This window comes from Megalobrama amblycephala, linkage group LG10 (genome assembly GCF_018812025.1).
Source record: "Megalobrama amblycephala isolate DHTTF-2021 linkage group LG10, ASM1881202v1, whole genome shotgun sequence".
Classification (NCBI taxonomy): Eukaryota; Metazoa; Chordata; class Actinopteri; order Cypriniformes; family Xenocyprididae; genus Megalobrama; species Megalobrama amblycephala.
This window is the reverse complement of record NC_063053.1, coordinates 5301929-5319075: the sequence shown is the minus strand read 5'-3', so window position 1 is coordinate 5319075 and position 17147 is coordinate 5301929. Positions and strand designations below refer to the sequence as shown.

The 17147-nt window shown below is 36.9% G+C and overlaps 2 protein-coding genes across 9 annotated transcripts in view; both read right to left on the bottom strand.

Moving 5' to 3' along the window:
* The window catches only part of gabra2a (gamma-aminobutyric acid type A receptor subunit alpha2a), a 30892-nt gene extending 29716 nt beyond the window's left edge, over nucleotides 1-1176 (bottom strand). Inside the window, exons 1-2 of one of the 4 annotated variants that reach the window (XM_048204099.1) lie at nucleotides 734-1176; nucleotides 253-336 (exon numbers count right to left, since the gene is read on the bottom strand). In XM_048204099.1, the coding sequence (XP_048060056.1) occupies nucleotides 253-323 (71 nt within the window). In that variant the 5' untranslated portion in view covers nucleotides 324-336; nucleotides 734-1176. Of the gene's footprint in view, nucleotides 1-252; nucleotides 337-733 lie in introns of those variants that run through there. The other 3 variants (XM_048204103.1, XM_048204101.1, XM_048204104.1) reach the window with 3 other exon arrangements.
* A 7041-nt stretch (nucleotides 1177-8217) lies between these two features.
* The window catches only part of gng2 (guanine nucleotide binding protein (G protein), gamma 2), a 30080-nt gene continuing 21150 nt past the window's right edge, over nucleotides 8218-17147 (bottom strand). For 3 of the 5 annotated variants that reach the window (XM_048204096.1, XM_048204095.1, XM_048204094.1), the window contains exons 2-4: nucleotides 16441-16514; nucleotides 9206-9318; nucleotides 8218-9123 (exon numbers count right to left, since the gene is read on the bottom strand). In XM_048204096.1, the coding sequence (XP_048060053.1) occupies nucleotides 8995-9123; nucleotides 9206-9292 (216 nt within the window). In that variant the 5' untranslated portion in view covers nucleotides 9293-9318; nucleotides 16441-16514 and the 3' untranslated portion in view covers nucleotides 8218-8994. The remainder of the gene's footprint in view (nucleotides 9124-9205; nucleotides 9319-16440; nucleotides 16515-17147) is intronic. The other 2 variants (XM_048204097.1, XM_048204098.1) reach the window with 1 other exon arrangement.

The following is a 17147-nucleotide window of genomic DNA, read 5'->3' as shown; positions in this document are numbered from 1 at the left end:
TCTGGTCACCATTGACTTCCATTGTATGGTCAAAAAAACAGACATTTTCCAAAATATATTCTTTTATGTTCCACAAAGAAAAAAAACATAGGGTTGTAACAACACAAGGGTGAGTAAAAAAATGACAGAAATTGTATTTTTTGAGCGAACTATCTCACACTAATTATTTTTGTCAATTTCAAAACTTTAAGTATATACTGTAGGCTACACACTTGCGCGCTCCTCCTGAGATAAGTCTTTTGTTTTGCTTACCATTCACGCCATAAAACCAGCAGAGACAGGTAGATTAGAAATCCATTCGAACGACCCCATCGCTGATTCATTGTTGAGTATTCCCTGCCAAAGAAGTTATTTCAATCTAAAACATCAGTTAAAACGATTTATTTAACAAAGAATCCAGACAAAACTTCCACTGACATTTATTTTAGCGTTGTTTTGGCGTCCAGTAAAGTGGACACGCGCATCTCCGGAGCGCGCACTAATGTCAATGAGCTCGAGCGAGCCTCTGGGTTTCAAAAGTTTTACATCGTGTAACTGTTGCAAATGTAATAGCCAGACTTACAGTGCTTCTACGTTGTAACATAGATTGATTAAAACAGAAGGAAAATAGCCTATAAAACTAGCACGGTCTCTTTGGCTAAGTTTGGATGGTCAGCATTTCCACAGCTTTAGAAAACTCATCGATCATTTACAAAACCAAACAAAAGACATACACAAAATAGAGACAAATTACCTTCGTTTTTACCAGTGCAGCTCCTTTGAGACAAAGAAATAAGAAAAGTACCCCTGAAGCTCGTGCTCCCAGCGGTGTCTCATCCGTAAGATTCACGGAAACTCCCAGGGCGCGCGCAAATGCATACAGACTGGCACTGCGAGAGTGCAGAAACGTGGAATATGCCGCCTTCTGTCAATATTTACCGAAACATGATCAACAGGAGTCCCCTGGTCGCCCAGACACACAATCCTTCAGTATATCCTGAGCTGTTCATCTGAGGGCTGGATCTGCTTGTATGAAATCCATATAGGCGTAAGCCCGGAGAGCATCAAGTAGCCAAAAGACGCAAGAGGGGACACCGGGTCCTAGAGCCAGCACAGCTCACACTTCTGCCCACTGAGAGCGCCTGGACATCATACACATCAATCACGTTTATTCTATCAATTGTGTGTTGAATAAATAGTAGGCTACTAATACCCAAATACCCCAAAAAATAAAAATCTGCCATTTACTCACCCTCATGTCCTTCCAAACCTGTAGGCCCGATGAGTTTCTTTCTTCTGTGGAACATAAAATAAGATATTTTGAGTGTTTACTTTATTTTGTACCCCCAATGGAGGTCAATAGTCATCAAAACTGTTTGTTTACCAATATTCTTCAAAATATCTTATACTCAAACTTCATATTATTAGATATGTGTACACTACCGTTCAAAAGTTTGTGGTCGGTAAGATTTTTTTTGTTCTGTTTTTAAAAGAAATCTCTTACAATCACTAAAAGACTGCAAAAAACAAAACGAAACAAACAAATTAAAACACACACACATACAGTATTGTGAAATGTTATTAGGCTACAACCTAAAATAACTGATTTCTATTTTAATTTTAAAATGCAAGTTATGTAAAGCTGGATTTTCAGCATCACCAGTCTTCAGTGTCACGTGATCCTTCAGAAATCATTCTAATATGATGATTTGATGCTCAAGAAACATTTATTATTATTATCAATGTTGAAAACAGTTGTGCTGCTTCATATTATTATTTGTGTGTGTGTGTGTGTGTGTGTGTGTGTGTGTGTGTGTGTGTGTGTGTGTGTGTGTGTGTGTGTGTGAAAACAACCAGTGAGATGTATTATTCAACATATACAAATTTTTGGTTCTGAAAACAATTAAATAATATGTGTGTATATGACTTATTTTATTTATGTAGAGTTGATCATAATCTGATGTCAGGTGTACCAATCCGAGCACTGTAAAAAGTAATACGCTACATTAACTCAATAAAATTGTGGTAACAGATTACAAGGCAACGATATTATTAATTAAATTCAAAATATAAGATTTGAGTTAGAATTAAACTATTAAAATCAACCATTTAAAATGAGTAAAATTTAAACAAAAAATATCTGAAGAACAGAAAGTCATCAACAAATTATGTGCTTTAGCAAACACTGTTACAAAAACCACAAACTGACATAAAAAGCATGAGTCAAACAGCCCAACTGAAGGAAATACTGATAACCATAATGGTGACCAGACGTTTTCAATAACACATCGACATCTAAACCTCTGTTAATGCTCAAAAAGAACTGTAGAAGAGCCAGTCTGGTTAGTAATAAGAGAGATATAGACCCGGTTTCACAGACTAAGCTAGGATTAGACCTTAGTTCAGTTAGGACATTTAAGTAACTGTTATAAACGTGCCCTTGAAAAAAACATTACTGATGTGCATCTTGAGACAAAATAATGGAAGTGACATAATTTAAGATATGTCAATGTCAGTTGCTTTCCATTAAAAAAGCTCAAATATGCATTTTAGTCTAGGACTAGCTTAAGCCTTGTCTGTGAAACCGGGGGTCAATGTCTTTTCAGTTGATTTCATCTAAGGCTGTGGCTGAAGTCAGTTGTATTTCTTGTGTTTCTCTTTCCTTCAGTGATTCTGCTTGTTATCATCAGGTCTCTTCAATGTTGGCAATAAAAAATAAAGAGTTCTTAATTCATCTTTGACGTCTGTCTGTTATTCAGATATTTTTGTTTAAATTTTACTTAAATTTCATTCATTTTAAATGGTTGATTTTTAAGGAATTAATTTGATTTCATTGATTTCATATAAGAATTGATCTCAATTCTTATATGTTGAATTTAATTAATAATATTGCTTGTAATCTGTTGCCATTATTTTATTTAGTAGATGTAGTGTATTACTTGTACCAATTCAATATCAAAGCATTCACATGCAGTGTAGACAGGTGTACAGGTAGGACCATTTATAAGACAACCATTACAAGATTAATTTAATATGCATATAAAACTTTATTATGGAGATGTATTTTTCCATGTTTGTTTAAACACATGAACAGCTTTATTTAACATTTCTTTGTGTCTGTTGTTGTGGATAATACTCCAGGAAGATACAATTTCAAGCTTATTTATGCTGACATTTGTTGACATTTTCTGACATATAAGATTTATGGCCAGAGGAGCTCTGCGGGCAGAACGTACAGAAAGCTAAAACACTGACAGGGCACATAAGCAATATGTCAAGACCCGGATAAAACGAATAGGTAGGACGGCATAGACTAAGCATGTGGACACACACTCTCTAGCTCACACACATGCATCATGCCAAAGTCTTCATTAATTATAGATAACAAAATACTTTGTTGGAGAAAATCACTGATTACTGAGAAAAAATCTGTGCAATTTTGTCCTTTTGCCCAAACAGTGATTACTCAGTGTCTTCATTAAAAAATCCAGCTCATGAACAATTATGGTTCTCAAGACTATCAATACACAGATGGACAGATTGATAGAGAGAGAGAGAGAAAGAGAGAGAGAGAGATGATGATGGATGGCTGGACGGACGGACAGAAAAATAGATATTAACCAAGAGAGAGCTGTAGCACTGCATGTGCTCCTGAGTTTAACCTCAGGATATTGCAGGGAAACTGTCTCTGTAATAAAGCACTGTGAGACAACTAATTGCTGCTGTAAAATGGCTGTTCAGGAGTAGATCATTTTCTGAAGCCAAAGGCCTGCTGTTACATCAAGTGCATATTCTATCGTTCAAGACAAAACAAAAATGGTTGAAATATACTGCAATATTTATATTGTGACTTTTAAATTCTCATTCATATGTGACTTTTACAAAGGCCAGAATGATAATAAAAAAATAAAATGTATTTCATTTTAATTTCACACTCATGGATAAACAGGGTATATATAGTATAATAGGCTGCATGTATTTTTTTCTTCTTTATCTCATTTTGACACACATAGGATTCAAGATTCAAGCTTTTTTAATGCCATATTGCAGGTATACAAGATTACTTCCACGAGTGAACCATGTTAATGACTCCATCGGTGAAACCCTAGAAATTATAAGTGATGTTATACTGCCTCCTGCTGTCCTGGACAGAAAGTGCTTCTGCTGGAATAGAATTAAAACCAGAATCAGGATTCATTTGTTGAACAGATAAGGTTGCTCTAAAGAGGAATTCTTCAATAGATATGTCACGAGACATGCATTATATAGATAAAGAAAGAAAGAAAGAATGTATATTTTTAGAAAGTCACATTATTATACTAAAGATACTTTGAAATTCATACATAGAGAGGCTTACATTTATACGTACATAATCTCTATTGGTGGTTAAGTGTTTCATGTAAGTACAAATTCATCATAATAATCATATTTATTTTACTGACAGCGCAAATATTACTCCAGTAAGTGTGATTTTGGCGCACACTGAGAAAGAACACTGATCCTATATTTGTGCAGAACAGAAGTGAGTCTCTTACGCCTGCATGTGTAAGCAGATGTCGTCAGCGCGGTTTCCATAGCAATACATCACACACTCTGTGAGATGCCTTCGCAGGAAGCTGACGTGATGAGTTTGTTATTTCCTTAAAATGAGTCATAATGTATCTGTATGTGTCTGGGTCAGGCTCTGAGTCACCGTGTCAATGGATCATCTGTCTGATGACTGATTAAATAGATGTGTTAATAAATACAGAGCAATGAAATATGAGTAAAAGAAGGGAACAGGGAATTTTCAAATTGGGGTGTGCATATGTCAGCCTTTATATCTGGTTAACATTAGCACTGCCTTAATCTTCCTGGGTGTGGAATTCACCAGAGCTGCACAGGTTGTTGCTGGGATCCTCTTCCAATCCTCCATAATGACATCTCGGAGCTGCTGGATGTTAGACACATAGCGCTTCTCCACCTTCTGCTTGAGGATGCCCCACAGATGCTCAATAGGGTTCAGGTCTGGAGACATACTTGGCCACTCCATCACCTTCAGCTTCAGCTTCCTCAGCAAGGCAGTTGTCATCTTGGTGGTGTGTTTGGGGTCATTATCATGCCAATCAGCCCAGGAGGGCATCATGTTCTGCTTCAGAATGTCACAGTACATGTTGGAATGTACTGTGACATCTACAGTTCCCCAGTACCAGCAGCACTCATGCAGCCCCAGACCATGATGCTACCACCATGCTTGACTGTAGGCAGGACACAATCTTCTTGGTACTCCTCACCAGGGCGTCGCCACACATGCTGGACGCCATCTGAGCCGAACAAGTTTATCTTAGCCTCATCAGACCACAGGACATGGTTCCAGCAATTCATGCTCTTGGACAGGTTGTCTTCAGCAAACTGTTTGCGGGCTTTCTTGTGAGCCAGCTTCAGAAGAGGCTTCCTTCTGGGATGACGGTCATGCAAACTGACTTGTTGCAGTGTGTGGCGTATGGTTTGAGCACTGACAAGCTGACCTTCTGCTTCTGCTGAAACCTCTAAAGCAATTCTGGCAGCACTCATGCATCTGTTTTTTGAAGCCGGCTTCTGCACCTGACGCACAGTACGAGGATTCAACTTCTTTGGCCTGTTCTGAGTGGAACCCGTCTTGGAAAACCTCTCTCTATGACCCTGGCCACTGTGCTGTAACTCAGTTTCATGGTGTTACTGATCTTCTTATAGCCTAGGCCATCTTTGTGGAGAACAACAATTCTAATTCTCAAATCCTCAGAGTGTTCTTTGCCATGAGGTGCCATGTTGAACAGAGAGCACCAAACTTAAAGCACCAAATTTTAACTGCTCTAATACAAAATCCTCACATTTGTATGGTTCTGTCAAGCAGTCAAAAACATGAACATGATGAATAGGACATGTGGCTTTGCATGGTTAAATGAAGTACATCAGTTATCACTTAGGGTGTTCTCACTTTTGTTGCCAGCTATTTTGACAATAATGGCTGTATGTTAAGTTATTTTCAGAGGACAGTAAATCTGTACTACTATACAAGCAGCACATTGACTACTCTAAAATATATCCAAGTTTCATTTCTATTGTATTGTCCCTTGAGAAGATATACTAAAATCGTTGCTGAAATGTGAGGGGTGTACTCACTTTTGTGAGATACTGTATATGTTACTGTATATAACAGTACTGTATACTGTTTGTTAACGCAAATATCTAATCAGCCAATCAAATGGCAGCAACTGCATGTAGACATGATCAAGACGATCTGCTGAAGTACAAACTGAGCATCCGAATGGGGAAGAAAGGTGATTTAAGTGAATTTGAATGTGGCATGGTTGTTGGTGCCAGATGGGCTGCTCTGAGTATTTCAGAAGCTGCTAATCTACTGGGATTTTCACACACAAACATCTCCAGGGTTTACAGAGAATGGTCCTTTAAGAGAAAATATCCAGTGAGCGGCAGTTCTGTGAGCGAAAATGCCTTGTTGAAGCCAGAGGTCAGAGGTTGTAACCACTCGTTACAACCGATATCTGAACTCACAACATGACCAACCTTGAAGCAGATGGGCTCCAGCAGCAGAAGACCACACCGGTGACACTCCTGTCATAGCAAACAGGCTACAATTCACACAGAAACACCAAAACTGGACTGGAAAACATAGCCTGCTCTGATGAGTCTCGATTTCTACTGTGACATTCAGATGGGAGGGTCAGAATTTGGCATAGATGACATAAAAGCATGGATCCATCCTGTCTTGTATCAAAGGTTCAGGCTGGTGGATCGTGTAATGGTGTGAGGGATATTCTCTTGGCACACTTGTACCATCTGAGCTTCTATTAAACACCACAGCCGACCTGAGTATTGTTGCTGACCATGTCCATCCCTTTATGACCACAGTGTACTCATCTTCTGATGGCTACTTCCAGCAGGATAACTTGCCATGTCACAAAGCTCAAATCATCTCAAACTGGTTTCTTGAACATGACAATGAGTTCACTAAACTCAAATGGCCTCTACAATCACCATATCTCAATCCAATAGAGCAGCTTTGGGATGTGGTGGAACGGGAGGCTCGCAAAATCTCTGAGGAGTGTTTCCAGCACCTTGAATTAAGAAGAATTAAGGCAAAATGGGTGCCATTAAGGTGTACCTATAAAGTGACTGGTGAGTGTATATATATATATATATATATATATATATATATATATATATATATATATATATATATATATATATATACACACACACACACACACACGGTACAATCAAAAGTTTGAAAACATTACTATTTCTAATGTTTTTGAAAGAAGTTTCTTATGCTCATCAAGCCTGAATTTATTTGATAAAAAATACAGAAAAAAACAGTAAAATTGTGAAATATTATTAAAATTTAAAATAATCGTTTTTTATTTGAATATACTTTAAAATATAATTTATTTCTGTGATGTAAAGCTGAATTTTCAGCATCATTACTCCAGTCTTCAGTGTCACATGATCCTTCAGAAATCATTTTAATATGCTGATTTGATACTCAGTTATTATCAATGTTGGAAACATTGTTTAAAACAAAAAATTGTATAACCTGCAATACTTTATAGAATCAATGATGAATAAAAAGTTAAAAAGAACAGCATTTATTCAAAATATAAATCCTTTCTAACAATATGTCTTTACTATCAGTTTTTTTTAATCAGTTTTACACATCTTTGCTGAATAAAAGTGTTAATTTCTTTTAAAAAAGAAAGAAAAAATTACTGACCCCAAACTTTTGAACGGTAGTATATATTGTTACAAAAGATTTCTATTTTAAAACTTTTTATTCATCAAAGTATCCTGAAAAAAGTATCACAGGTTATAAAAATATGAAGCAGCAAAACTGTTTCCAACATTGATAATAACTGAGTATCAAATCATCATATTTAAATGATTTCTGAAGGATCATGTGACACTGAAGACTGGAGTAAAGATGCTGAAAATTCAGCTTTACATCACAGAATATTAAATAGAAAACCAGAAATAAAGTAAATAGAAAACCATTATTTTAAATGGCAATATTATAAATGGTAAAAATGTTTTTTTCTGTATTTTTGATCAAATAAATGCAGACTTGATGATATAGTATAGTAACCAAGCTATGTGAAATCTGTTTTTAATGGAAGACAGGGATCTATATAGCTGCTGAAAAAGAGTGTAGTTTAAATATTTAATATGATAACCATTTGAAAGAAAAAAGACAGCACTTTGTCAGGCTTCATGCAGTTATTATTGATATCACCACAAATATCCAAAACATATAGCACAACACACTTGCTAACATTTTTGTACAAAGAGTAAAAAGAGAACTATGCTTAAGACCCAACAAAAAAAAAAAAGAAAGAAAATCAGTTTGCTGTACAGACAAATAATTTTTATCAGCATCTAAAAGATAGGTATTTCATTTTAAGAATATCTGTCCAAGCATTAGAAAATTTCACTAAACTGTCATTCTTTAAATTAAAAAAGAAAAGTTTTGCTGTACCCACAAAATGGCTACAGAACGCTACCTAAATGGTAGGCATATCACACTTCCATCTGGGGAAAAAAAGTTTATTGAAAAGAAAATAAAGCAATATCACAGCAACTTTAGTAATCCATGGGTTCTAAGATCAGTGATCAGATTAACGATCACAGCCCACTAAAAATCAACAAAGAAAAAAATTGAATACCTCATCAGAACCACAGAAACCTTTGAATACTTGAATATTTTCACAACACATCCTGGCTGATCTGCTACAATGACAGTCACTTGTGTTTTTTTGCTGCGCTCCCTTACGAATTTCAACAGATTCTTGTAACCATGCTCAGCTTTGGATCTCAAGGCCACTAGGTGGAGTCAGTGGCTTTAATGGAGGCTCATAGAGAGCTGGGAGAATTTAAGGGTTCTCCACTGCATCTCTCCAGCCCTTTTAAAAGATCAACATGTTTTATGTCCATGAGTGTGTCCCAGAGGGAGCAGGTGTGTCCATGGATGGGCAGCGCTGGTTACAGGATGGCACAGAAGAACTTCTTCTCCCTGAAGGGGTTCTCGGACGCAGGCACGGGGGACAGCAGAGGATCCTCTTTAGCATGGGCTTCGCAGTATGATGTCAGATCTGCTGCTGCTTTGGAGACCTGATGTACACACATACGGTCACCAAACAATGCTCACTGTATTTTCACTCCTAAAATAATAATATGTTCATATTCTTCTCACCTTTATCCGGTCAATATTGGCCTCCATCTTGAGCTGCTCCACCAGTTTGCGAGCCTGAGCAATGCTAGCAGTGTTGTTGGTGGCCATGAGGCTTCCGGTTCAGGCCTGTTGCTCTGGAATACAGATGGGAGAATACATTCAGTGAACGTGATATACAGATGACAAAAACAGGGAAAATGATACAGAGTGTTCAGTTATGTGTCAGTGTGCATTAACTGTCACTAATGTGCAAAAAAAGTTGCTGTGTGCTTTAATGTAGGGGGTTTCAACCTGGGCTCCATGGGTCTGTGAAAAATGTAAAATAAATAAGTAAAAAAATCTGATTAAATGTGTCTGTGAAGTTTCAGCTCAAAATACCCCACAGATCCTTTATTATAGTTTGTCAAATTTGCCCCTATTTGGGTGTGAGCAAAAACATGCTGTTTTTGTGTGTGTCCCTTTAAATGCAAATGAGCTGCTGCTCCCGGGCCCCCTTTCCAGAAGAGGGCGGAGCTTTAACAGCTCATTGCTCGGTTGCTCAACAACAACAAAGCTGGAGAATCTCACGCAGCAAAAAAGAGGATTGTCAGTAACGGTGTTCAGCCTTACATTGTTCAAACTGGATTCGACAGGAAGAAGTTACAACTTTTAGAATGAAACTGGACGTTTCTGAATGGTTAGTAGATAAATTTATGTAGTTGCTGTGGAGTTGATTCAACTCATCGACTAGCAAGTGCTGTCATGTTAATCTTTTGTGGAAATCCAGGGTAGAATTGACCCTCGATTGTGAAGCAATCCAGAGTAAAATGGCGGCATGACAACAACACTCTACTACAACAACTCTTCCTCTTCTCTAAAGCAGCTCAACATGGCCTCGCCCCCTTTGTTGTGTGTTCCCGAGGGCAGGGTTTATGTAAATTTTAGATTAGTGATGTCACTAACCTGGGAAGAAGCTTGTTTTTAGTCCTTAAACCTTAAAGTGAAATCATAATCAACCACCCCTTTAAATATTTTCCAGATAATATTTTTCACACATACCATTCAAAAGTTTGGGACCAGGAAGATTGTTTTTCAAATGCATTATATTGATCAAAAGTGACAGTAAAGACATTTTTTTTATGTTACAAAAGACGGTTACACTTTATTTTAATGACGTAGTTTCATTGTACTTACTCAAATAAGTATTGCGTAATATATACATAAACTTACTATAGAGTTATGGTTAGGGTTAGGGATTGGTTTAGGGTTAATTACTTGAAATTATGCATAATTTACTGTTATTATTATAGTGAGTACATGTAGATACGTGTAATTACGTCACTTTAAAATAAAGTGTTTCCCAAAAGATTTGAAATGTGACTTGAACTTTCTAAAAATCCTAAAAAATTATCATTTATTTATATATATAAAAGATAGTTTTATACATCTTAAAATATATTTAAATAGAAAGTTATTTTAAATTGTAATATTTCGCAGTATCACTGTTTTTACTGTATTTTTAATCAAATAAATGCAAGCCTTGGTGAGCAGAAGAGACTTATTTAAAAAAAACATTTAAAACCTTACTTCATCCCAACTTTTAAACATAGTGTATTCATATTTATAATAGTTTTTCACAGTGTATTTACTATATTCTTATAAAGTAGATTATCGTGTTTGGTGGTCAATACCATATTTTTATTTATTTAGAAATCCTTGCTCTAAAGCAGTGTTTCCTAATCACTGTGCCGTGAAAAATGATCAAATCCCAAAAAATAAGTAAAAATAAATACTACAAATAAGAATATATCATCGAGCTGTCGGCCAAAACCTTGTATCTCTATATTTCGTCATTGTTTTATAAAGTTAATGCTATTGGTCATCCTTTATGTCTGTATGTGGGTTTTACAAATATTTAACCAATAGAAAGCATTTAAAAGAGGTTGTTACTAAACCATTGGCTCCTCAATCTGTCAGTCAAACCTCATAACTCCACCCCGCCTCCATTTTGAATGCGCACAGTTTGGAGATCTCTGCTTGTTTGCAACGCAAGGAAGGTAAACAAAGAACTGATGTTTGGGTAAGTACAGCGTTTTCTTTACTCAAGAAACACTATGTAAAGCCACAACACCAACTTCGACCATAGTGTTTAATTAAACACGAGGTTTCCGCCCGACAGCGACGGTATGTAAACTTGTTAAAATAAAAAATAAAAAAATGCCTGTGTTCCTACCTGACATAAGCTCAAGTTTCACATTAAATGTGAGTACTACTTTTAATATAATATCTAGTTTGTAGTTAAAATATTAGCTTAGTATAAAAATGATATTAGTCAATGGATAGTCCCCACAACGACAGAAAAGCAAACGCATGTGTGTGCTTCTTACATATTAATGTAGCTCTGCCATATGGGTATTGATAGCACACTGTGACACACCTGTCATGACTGTGAGCTCAAAGGTCTGTGCTGTATTTGAGTTTTTAATCTCCGTCGGCTCTCCTGCAGTGAGGTTAAACACAAAGGCCTGCTGCTGAGAGCAAACAGCAGGGGGCGCTAGACTATCAGCTGTCACACTGACCTCATTCTAGGTAACGAGCCCAACCCAAACTTCCTATCCATAAACAACACAGATTTACTCCTCTATTATCACTACACAAGACACACCTTCCCTTGAGTGTTTATAATGTGAATGTAATTCAATATACAAGGTTTAGTCATTAATGAAGTTGAAAATGAGAGGAAACTCCAACTTGGCCTGAAGGAAACAAGTTCATCACGGCCTATTAACTTTCCACTTGTAAACCAATAAAGCTGGCAAATGTAGTCAGCATCTTGACATCCAAATGTTTATGGATAATGTCCTGACTCTTATCACATTATCTACAATTATATTTCCTGATATTATTGCATTATAATTCAACAGTTAATGCGTCATTTTGTGTGCCAACATTATCAGATAAACAAGGCAATAAGTAACTGTAAATACAGTTATGTTTAGTTAAAGACAAAGGATTCTGCCTTTATTCCACAAATTAATGAGAGTGACACTCCAGCAAAAGACAATTTTCTAAGAAGAGCAGCATCTTCATCCTCGGCTCCTGGTAATCCGTTGTAAAGACTGTTTCATTAAACCTAGTGACCATCCCATGCATCTTTGCAATGGACCTCAGTTGCTAGGCAACTGAGATACAGAGCGATCTGACAGCAATGAAATGTTCCACTCCTAAAATCAAGGATGGAGCTCACCAAAGGCAACTTTAGACCGGGGACCCCATACATCTGAAGAGTTCAGAGAGGGGACAGCTTCAGCACACTGCCTGCCTCTCTAAATCAGGCCTAAAGAGACATTTACAGCCAGACAAGGAACATCAGCGCAAATCCAGGGTGGAGTCTATGTTTAAAAGCCATTTTAGATTGCAGTCCCGATTCGTCTTCCGGGAGCTCAAAACTTTACCTTATAGGGGGTCAGAGAGAGGAGGGGATTAAGACACAGGAGGCAAAAGGAGAATGTCAGTGATAGGAAAGAGAACAGTGCCAGTAACTTGAAGAGTGTGTAGCCTGCTGATATACATACAGTCTGTGCTGTATGTGATGAAATAGAGGCTCAGAGATCTACTGCCAGTTAACCCTTTACTATCAATGTAGTCTAACCCCGCGTCCTTGAGAGGTCCATAAACAATTTTTAGTAAATATATATATTCATACTACAGGGCTGTTGAATACTCAAATCTGATTGGTTGACCAACGTTCTAAGGTGTGCAATTATTTTCAGGGAAACACACGGCTAAAGTAGTTCTAGCAGGTCTTGACCGCATTGCAGTTCCATATCACTTCACCAAATGATTTCAGTTATGTTAATAGGTCCTACAACCACAAATGAAACAAAACCCATAATGACACCAACCAAGCAAGTAAATATACTAAACAATAGGATGAAAATTACAAATTATTGTGTCCTGAAAGTGCTTAATCTTTCCTGCTCTCTCTCTCTCTCTCTCTTTTTTAAAACGTACACACATACTGTATAGTACGGACACACACTCGCACAGAAACGTTTTGTCAGCGCTGCTCTGACGAATTAATCAGAAAAAGTAGTTTAGCCACTTTAAAGATGCATGACATTTCTCACCAGTGTGGTAATAACTGCGATTCTTGAGGTAGATAAACTTATAGTTTCGCTATTAGTAGAGACACTGCAGCCATGAGAGACGCACAGACTCGGGTAGGCTCATTCACATGCTTATTCTCTCTCTCTCTCTCAACCGCGTTAATAACTTTAACAATGGTATTATTCTGCTATCGATGGCTCAAACCTCTGTTACTAGTTCTGAAATGTCATTTTGGAATTGGCAACGGAGGCTTGGGATGAGATGCGTAAGAAATTAGTCCCACACACAAGTGTTTTAAGGACAAAACTTGACAAATGTCTTGAAATACAACATTTGAACAATGTCTTGAGGTGTGGTAACCGTAGTGCAAGCGTAATAATTGACTGGCGTGGTCGCATTACCAATATTTTCTAAGAATTCAATGGCCCGTCTTTAATTATTCCTTACATATAAAGTCGACATACGTTATTAATCAAATATGTTTAACACAATAATTTTTTTTTAAATAATTACAAAATTTTAACGTCTACAGTCAGAAAATGATCCCCGTTGACAGAGATCCACGAAAATGACTAAAAACGCTGTATTATGCATGTCAGGCCAGTAGTTGGCAATGCCACTTTGTAAAGACATAACACACTTATATAGACTGTATGTGCAAGATGTAATTTTATTTATTTATTTTTTTTTTTTTTTTTTTTTACAAATGTGTGTTTTTCTAGTTTACGCGGAGACAAAACTTGCACTTTGAAACCCGTTTTCAAACATTTGCATTTTCAGGCCCTCAAAACACTGTTGAATGAACAGCCAAAATGCTTAAAAGGTTTTCATTTTTTAATTGAAAAAGGTGTCATAAATGGCCCCTAATTATACTTTAATAGTCAGTAGGAAAAAACAAGATTTTCTGTCAAATTAATAAAAAAAAAATAATAATTTTCCAGATCATCCAAAGTTTTAAAATATTCAAAGATTTTTTTTAAAAAATTTACTGAATGTCTAAAGTTAGAAATCATGGGATTAATTGCAATTATTTTATTAACAGCCCTAGTTTGTAACAAAAATATATCTGCATATGATTTTGTGTGTGTGGGGGGGGGGGCTTATGATTTTCTCCATAAAATTCTATATTCTCTATTAAATAGTTTGTTTATTTTCATCTAATTGTATCTTTCATCTATTTCATCTAATGTTTTATACATCTAATATTACTCTAAAAACAAGTTTAGATAATTTACTACAATATAAAAATATAAAAGTACAATAACAATGTCACATGTTGGTTTCATTGTGTTTTGGTTTGCTTTAGTTGTAGTTCCTGTTTCCGTTGTTCTCATTTCCCCACCATTAGTTAGTTTCCATGGTTTCTAATTAGTTCACACCTATCCCCTGTTCTGTTGATTATCTTCCCTTGTGTATGTATGCTGCCTTCACATGCTCTCTGAATTATCGTAAATACAAGTTTCCTAATGCTCTCTCATGTCAAAACTTGAATGCGATAAGCTTCTAATCATGACTTCAGAAGTGTGAGTTATCAGATTTCCTATAGCACATGAAGGCAGCATTAAGCCCTTGGTATTCCTCAGTTCCTTGTTTAGTGTTAATGTTGCATTTTAGCACTTTGTTTCCCTCTGTGTTTATTTAAAAGTCAATTTATTCATCTTCCTGCCTGCTCTCTTGGATTGCTGCAGCTTAACTGTGACAATGAAAGTCAATTATCAGAATCAGAAAGAAATTTAAATTACTGTATATAATTTCATGTCAACTTTTCTTCATAAAAACATGTTTAAATTTTGCTCACACAGTATAAATAGCTGCCTTGCAACTTTAGGAAGAGCCCCTCACAAGGGGATCATTGTATTTGGGTGTCCTTGGAATTGAAAATGTAGTATATTTAGTGGGCCAATCACAAGCTAGTTTGCAAATAAGTTGATTTCTATTGATTTGTTCATCAGAAGACAGTTAGGGGTCTATAAAGCGGCATGTATATATTTGAAGAGGTACAGAGGGAGCTCATTTAATTTGTATCCCCAGAGAGTGGGCCATATGTGTGCCATTTACCCAAGCCGCATTTCTACAGGAAGGCCAGCAGGGAAATGGAAGTGCCACTGCAGGGGGCGTTTGAAGAGGCTGTTATAATGTAGCACAACAAGAATAATCAAGGTGTAATATCGAGTCTCCCTGGGCTGAAAAGGTTCTTCTTAATGGAACACTCTAGAAGAAGAATGGCAACAGAGCAAACTTGTGAAAATGGATGACCTCGGCGCTACGAAATTTGAAAAATGCCGTGAACTTTGATAAACCCAATAATGGTTCACCCTCAAACTTTAATCAGCGCAGGTGTTTGAAAGCAAACATCACTCTCTTAAGGCCCGTTCACAACAAAAACCATGACTATAATGATAACTATATTTACATCCACACCAACGAACGATAACGGTCTGATTATTTTAAGCTCAGGCGCAAGTGTGTATAACATGTTTTTGCTGTTCTTGTTGCATTTACACGGCTTTAACCAGCAGATGTCCTCAGGATGCTATGTTTCGAGTGAATAGCTAGTGTAATCGATCTAATCTAACAGTGAATTTAGCTGATGAAGTCAATATAGTGGAATAAAAACAACGCCTAGTCTTTTTCACTGCAACTTTAAAGGAAGCAAGACAATGTTGTTGAAACTAGCGCTGGATACCTGAGGTAATTTTATGTTACACTGTTTGCTAGCCTGGCATAATGATCTCAACGTTAATACTTCTCACTATGTATTCCAAGGGTACGACCGATTGTTTTCCATATATACATTTCTTGAAAAGGGGGTTTGACTTGTCAAACAGTTGTGGCTTTTTCTGGACCTTAGCATTTAACTTCTCCGCAATGTCATCTAAAATGCACGAGCCGTTAAATTAGAATGGATTCTGATTGGCTGTCAGTGTTTTATCGTTCAACAGCTGGAAAAAAATATTATGAAAGTGATCCTAATGATATTGTTATCATTGTACTCTTTTAGAATGAGTTTTTGTACTATATTTTTATTGTTATCTTTATAGTTATCGTCCTTGGTGTGAACAGGCCTTTTCACAAGTAGACTATCACATATCTTTTAGTACTGCATACAGATGTGTGTTTCACCTATTTGTCTTTCTCCTTTTACATAATTTCTTTCTGGTTCTCACCTTATTTTGGACTCTTTTCGCCTTCTGCCAGTTTTTGTTTAGCGAGTTCACCTCCTGTGGTGTGTCTTCAGCCTCTGTTGAGAAAGGAAGCCATGCAGTTAGAGTCCATATGTTCAATATCTCGGTTGCAGCTCAAGGCCTTTTGCAAGCGTTTGTGTGCATGTGCGAGTGTGTGTGCATGTGCTGGTTGAAGGGTTTAGAATGTCACACCTTTCCCAGACTGTTTGCAGTGAGAAACATTCCAGACCTGACTGAAGTTTATCTTATGTGCCTATACAAAAGCCCAGCTTGCACTATCGAAACTAAAACAACTGAACGGCTGACTTAAGCGTGATGATAACACGTGCAGTTGATATGATTGATATGATTCTTTTTGTAAAAATATAGCAGGGTTAAGTAGAACTTTTCAGAGTACAGATTGGCCTTCCTGTATTTCCACCTCACCTTCCCTCTTTCTCTTCCTCTGTCTGTCTCTGTCAATGTGATGAATGGGCCAATTACTCTGCTGGAGAAGCTCTGCAGCAGCAGGGAATTCCACTATTGTGAATCACTTCCACACAGAATGTTCCAGCAACATTTAATCTCTCCACGTCTCCTCTGTCTCAGTGGATACAGCACCACCAAAACATTAGGGTCCACCGCAAGTTGGTAAAATGAGTCACTCTATTGCTGCAATACTTTGTTTTTGAACAGAATTAACACCCTCG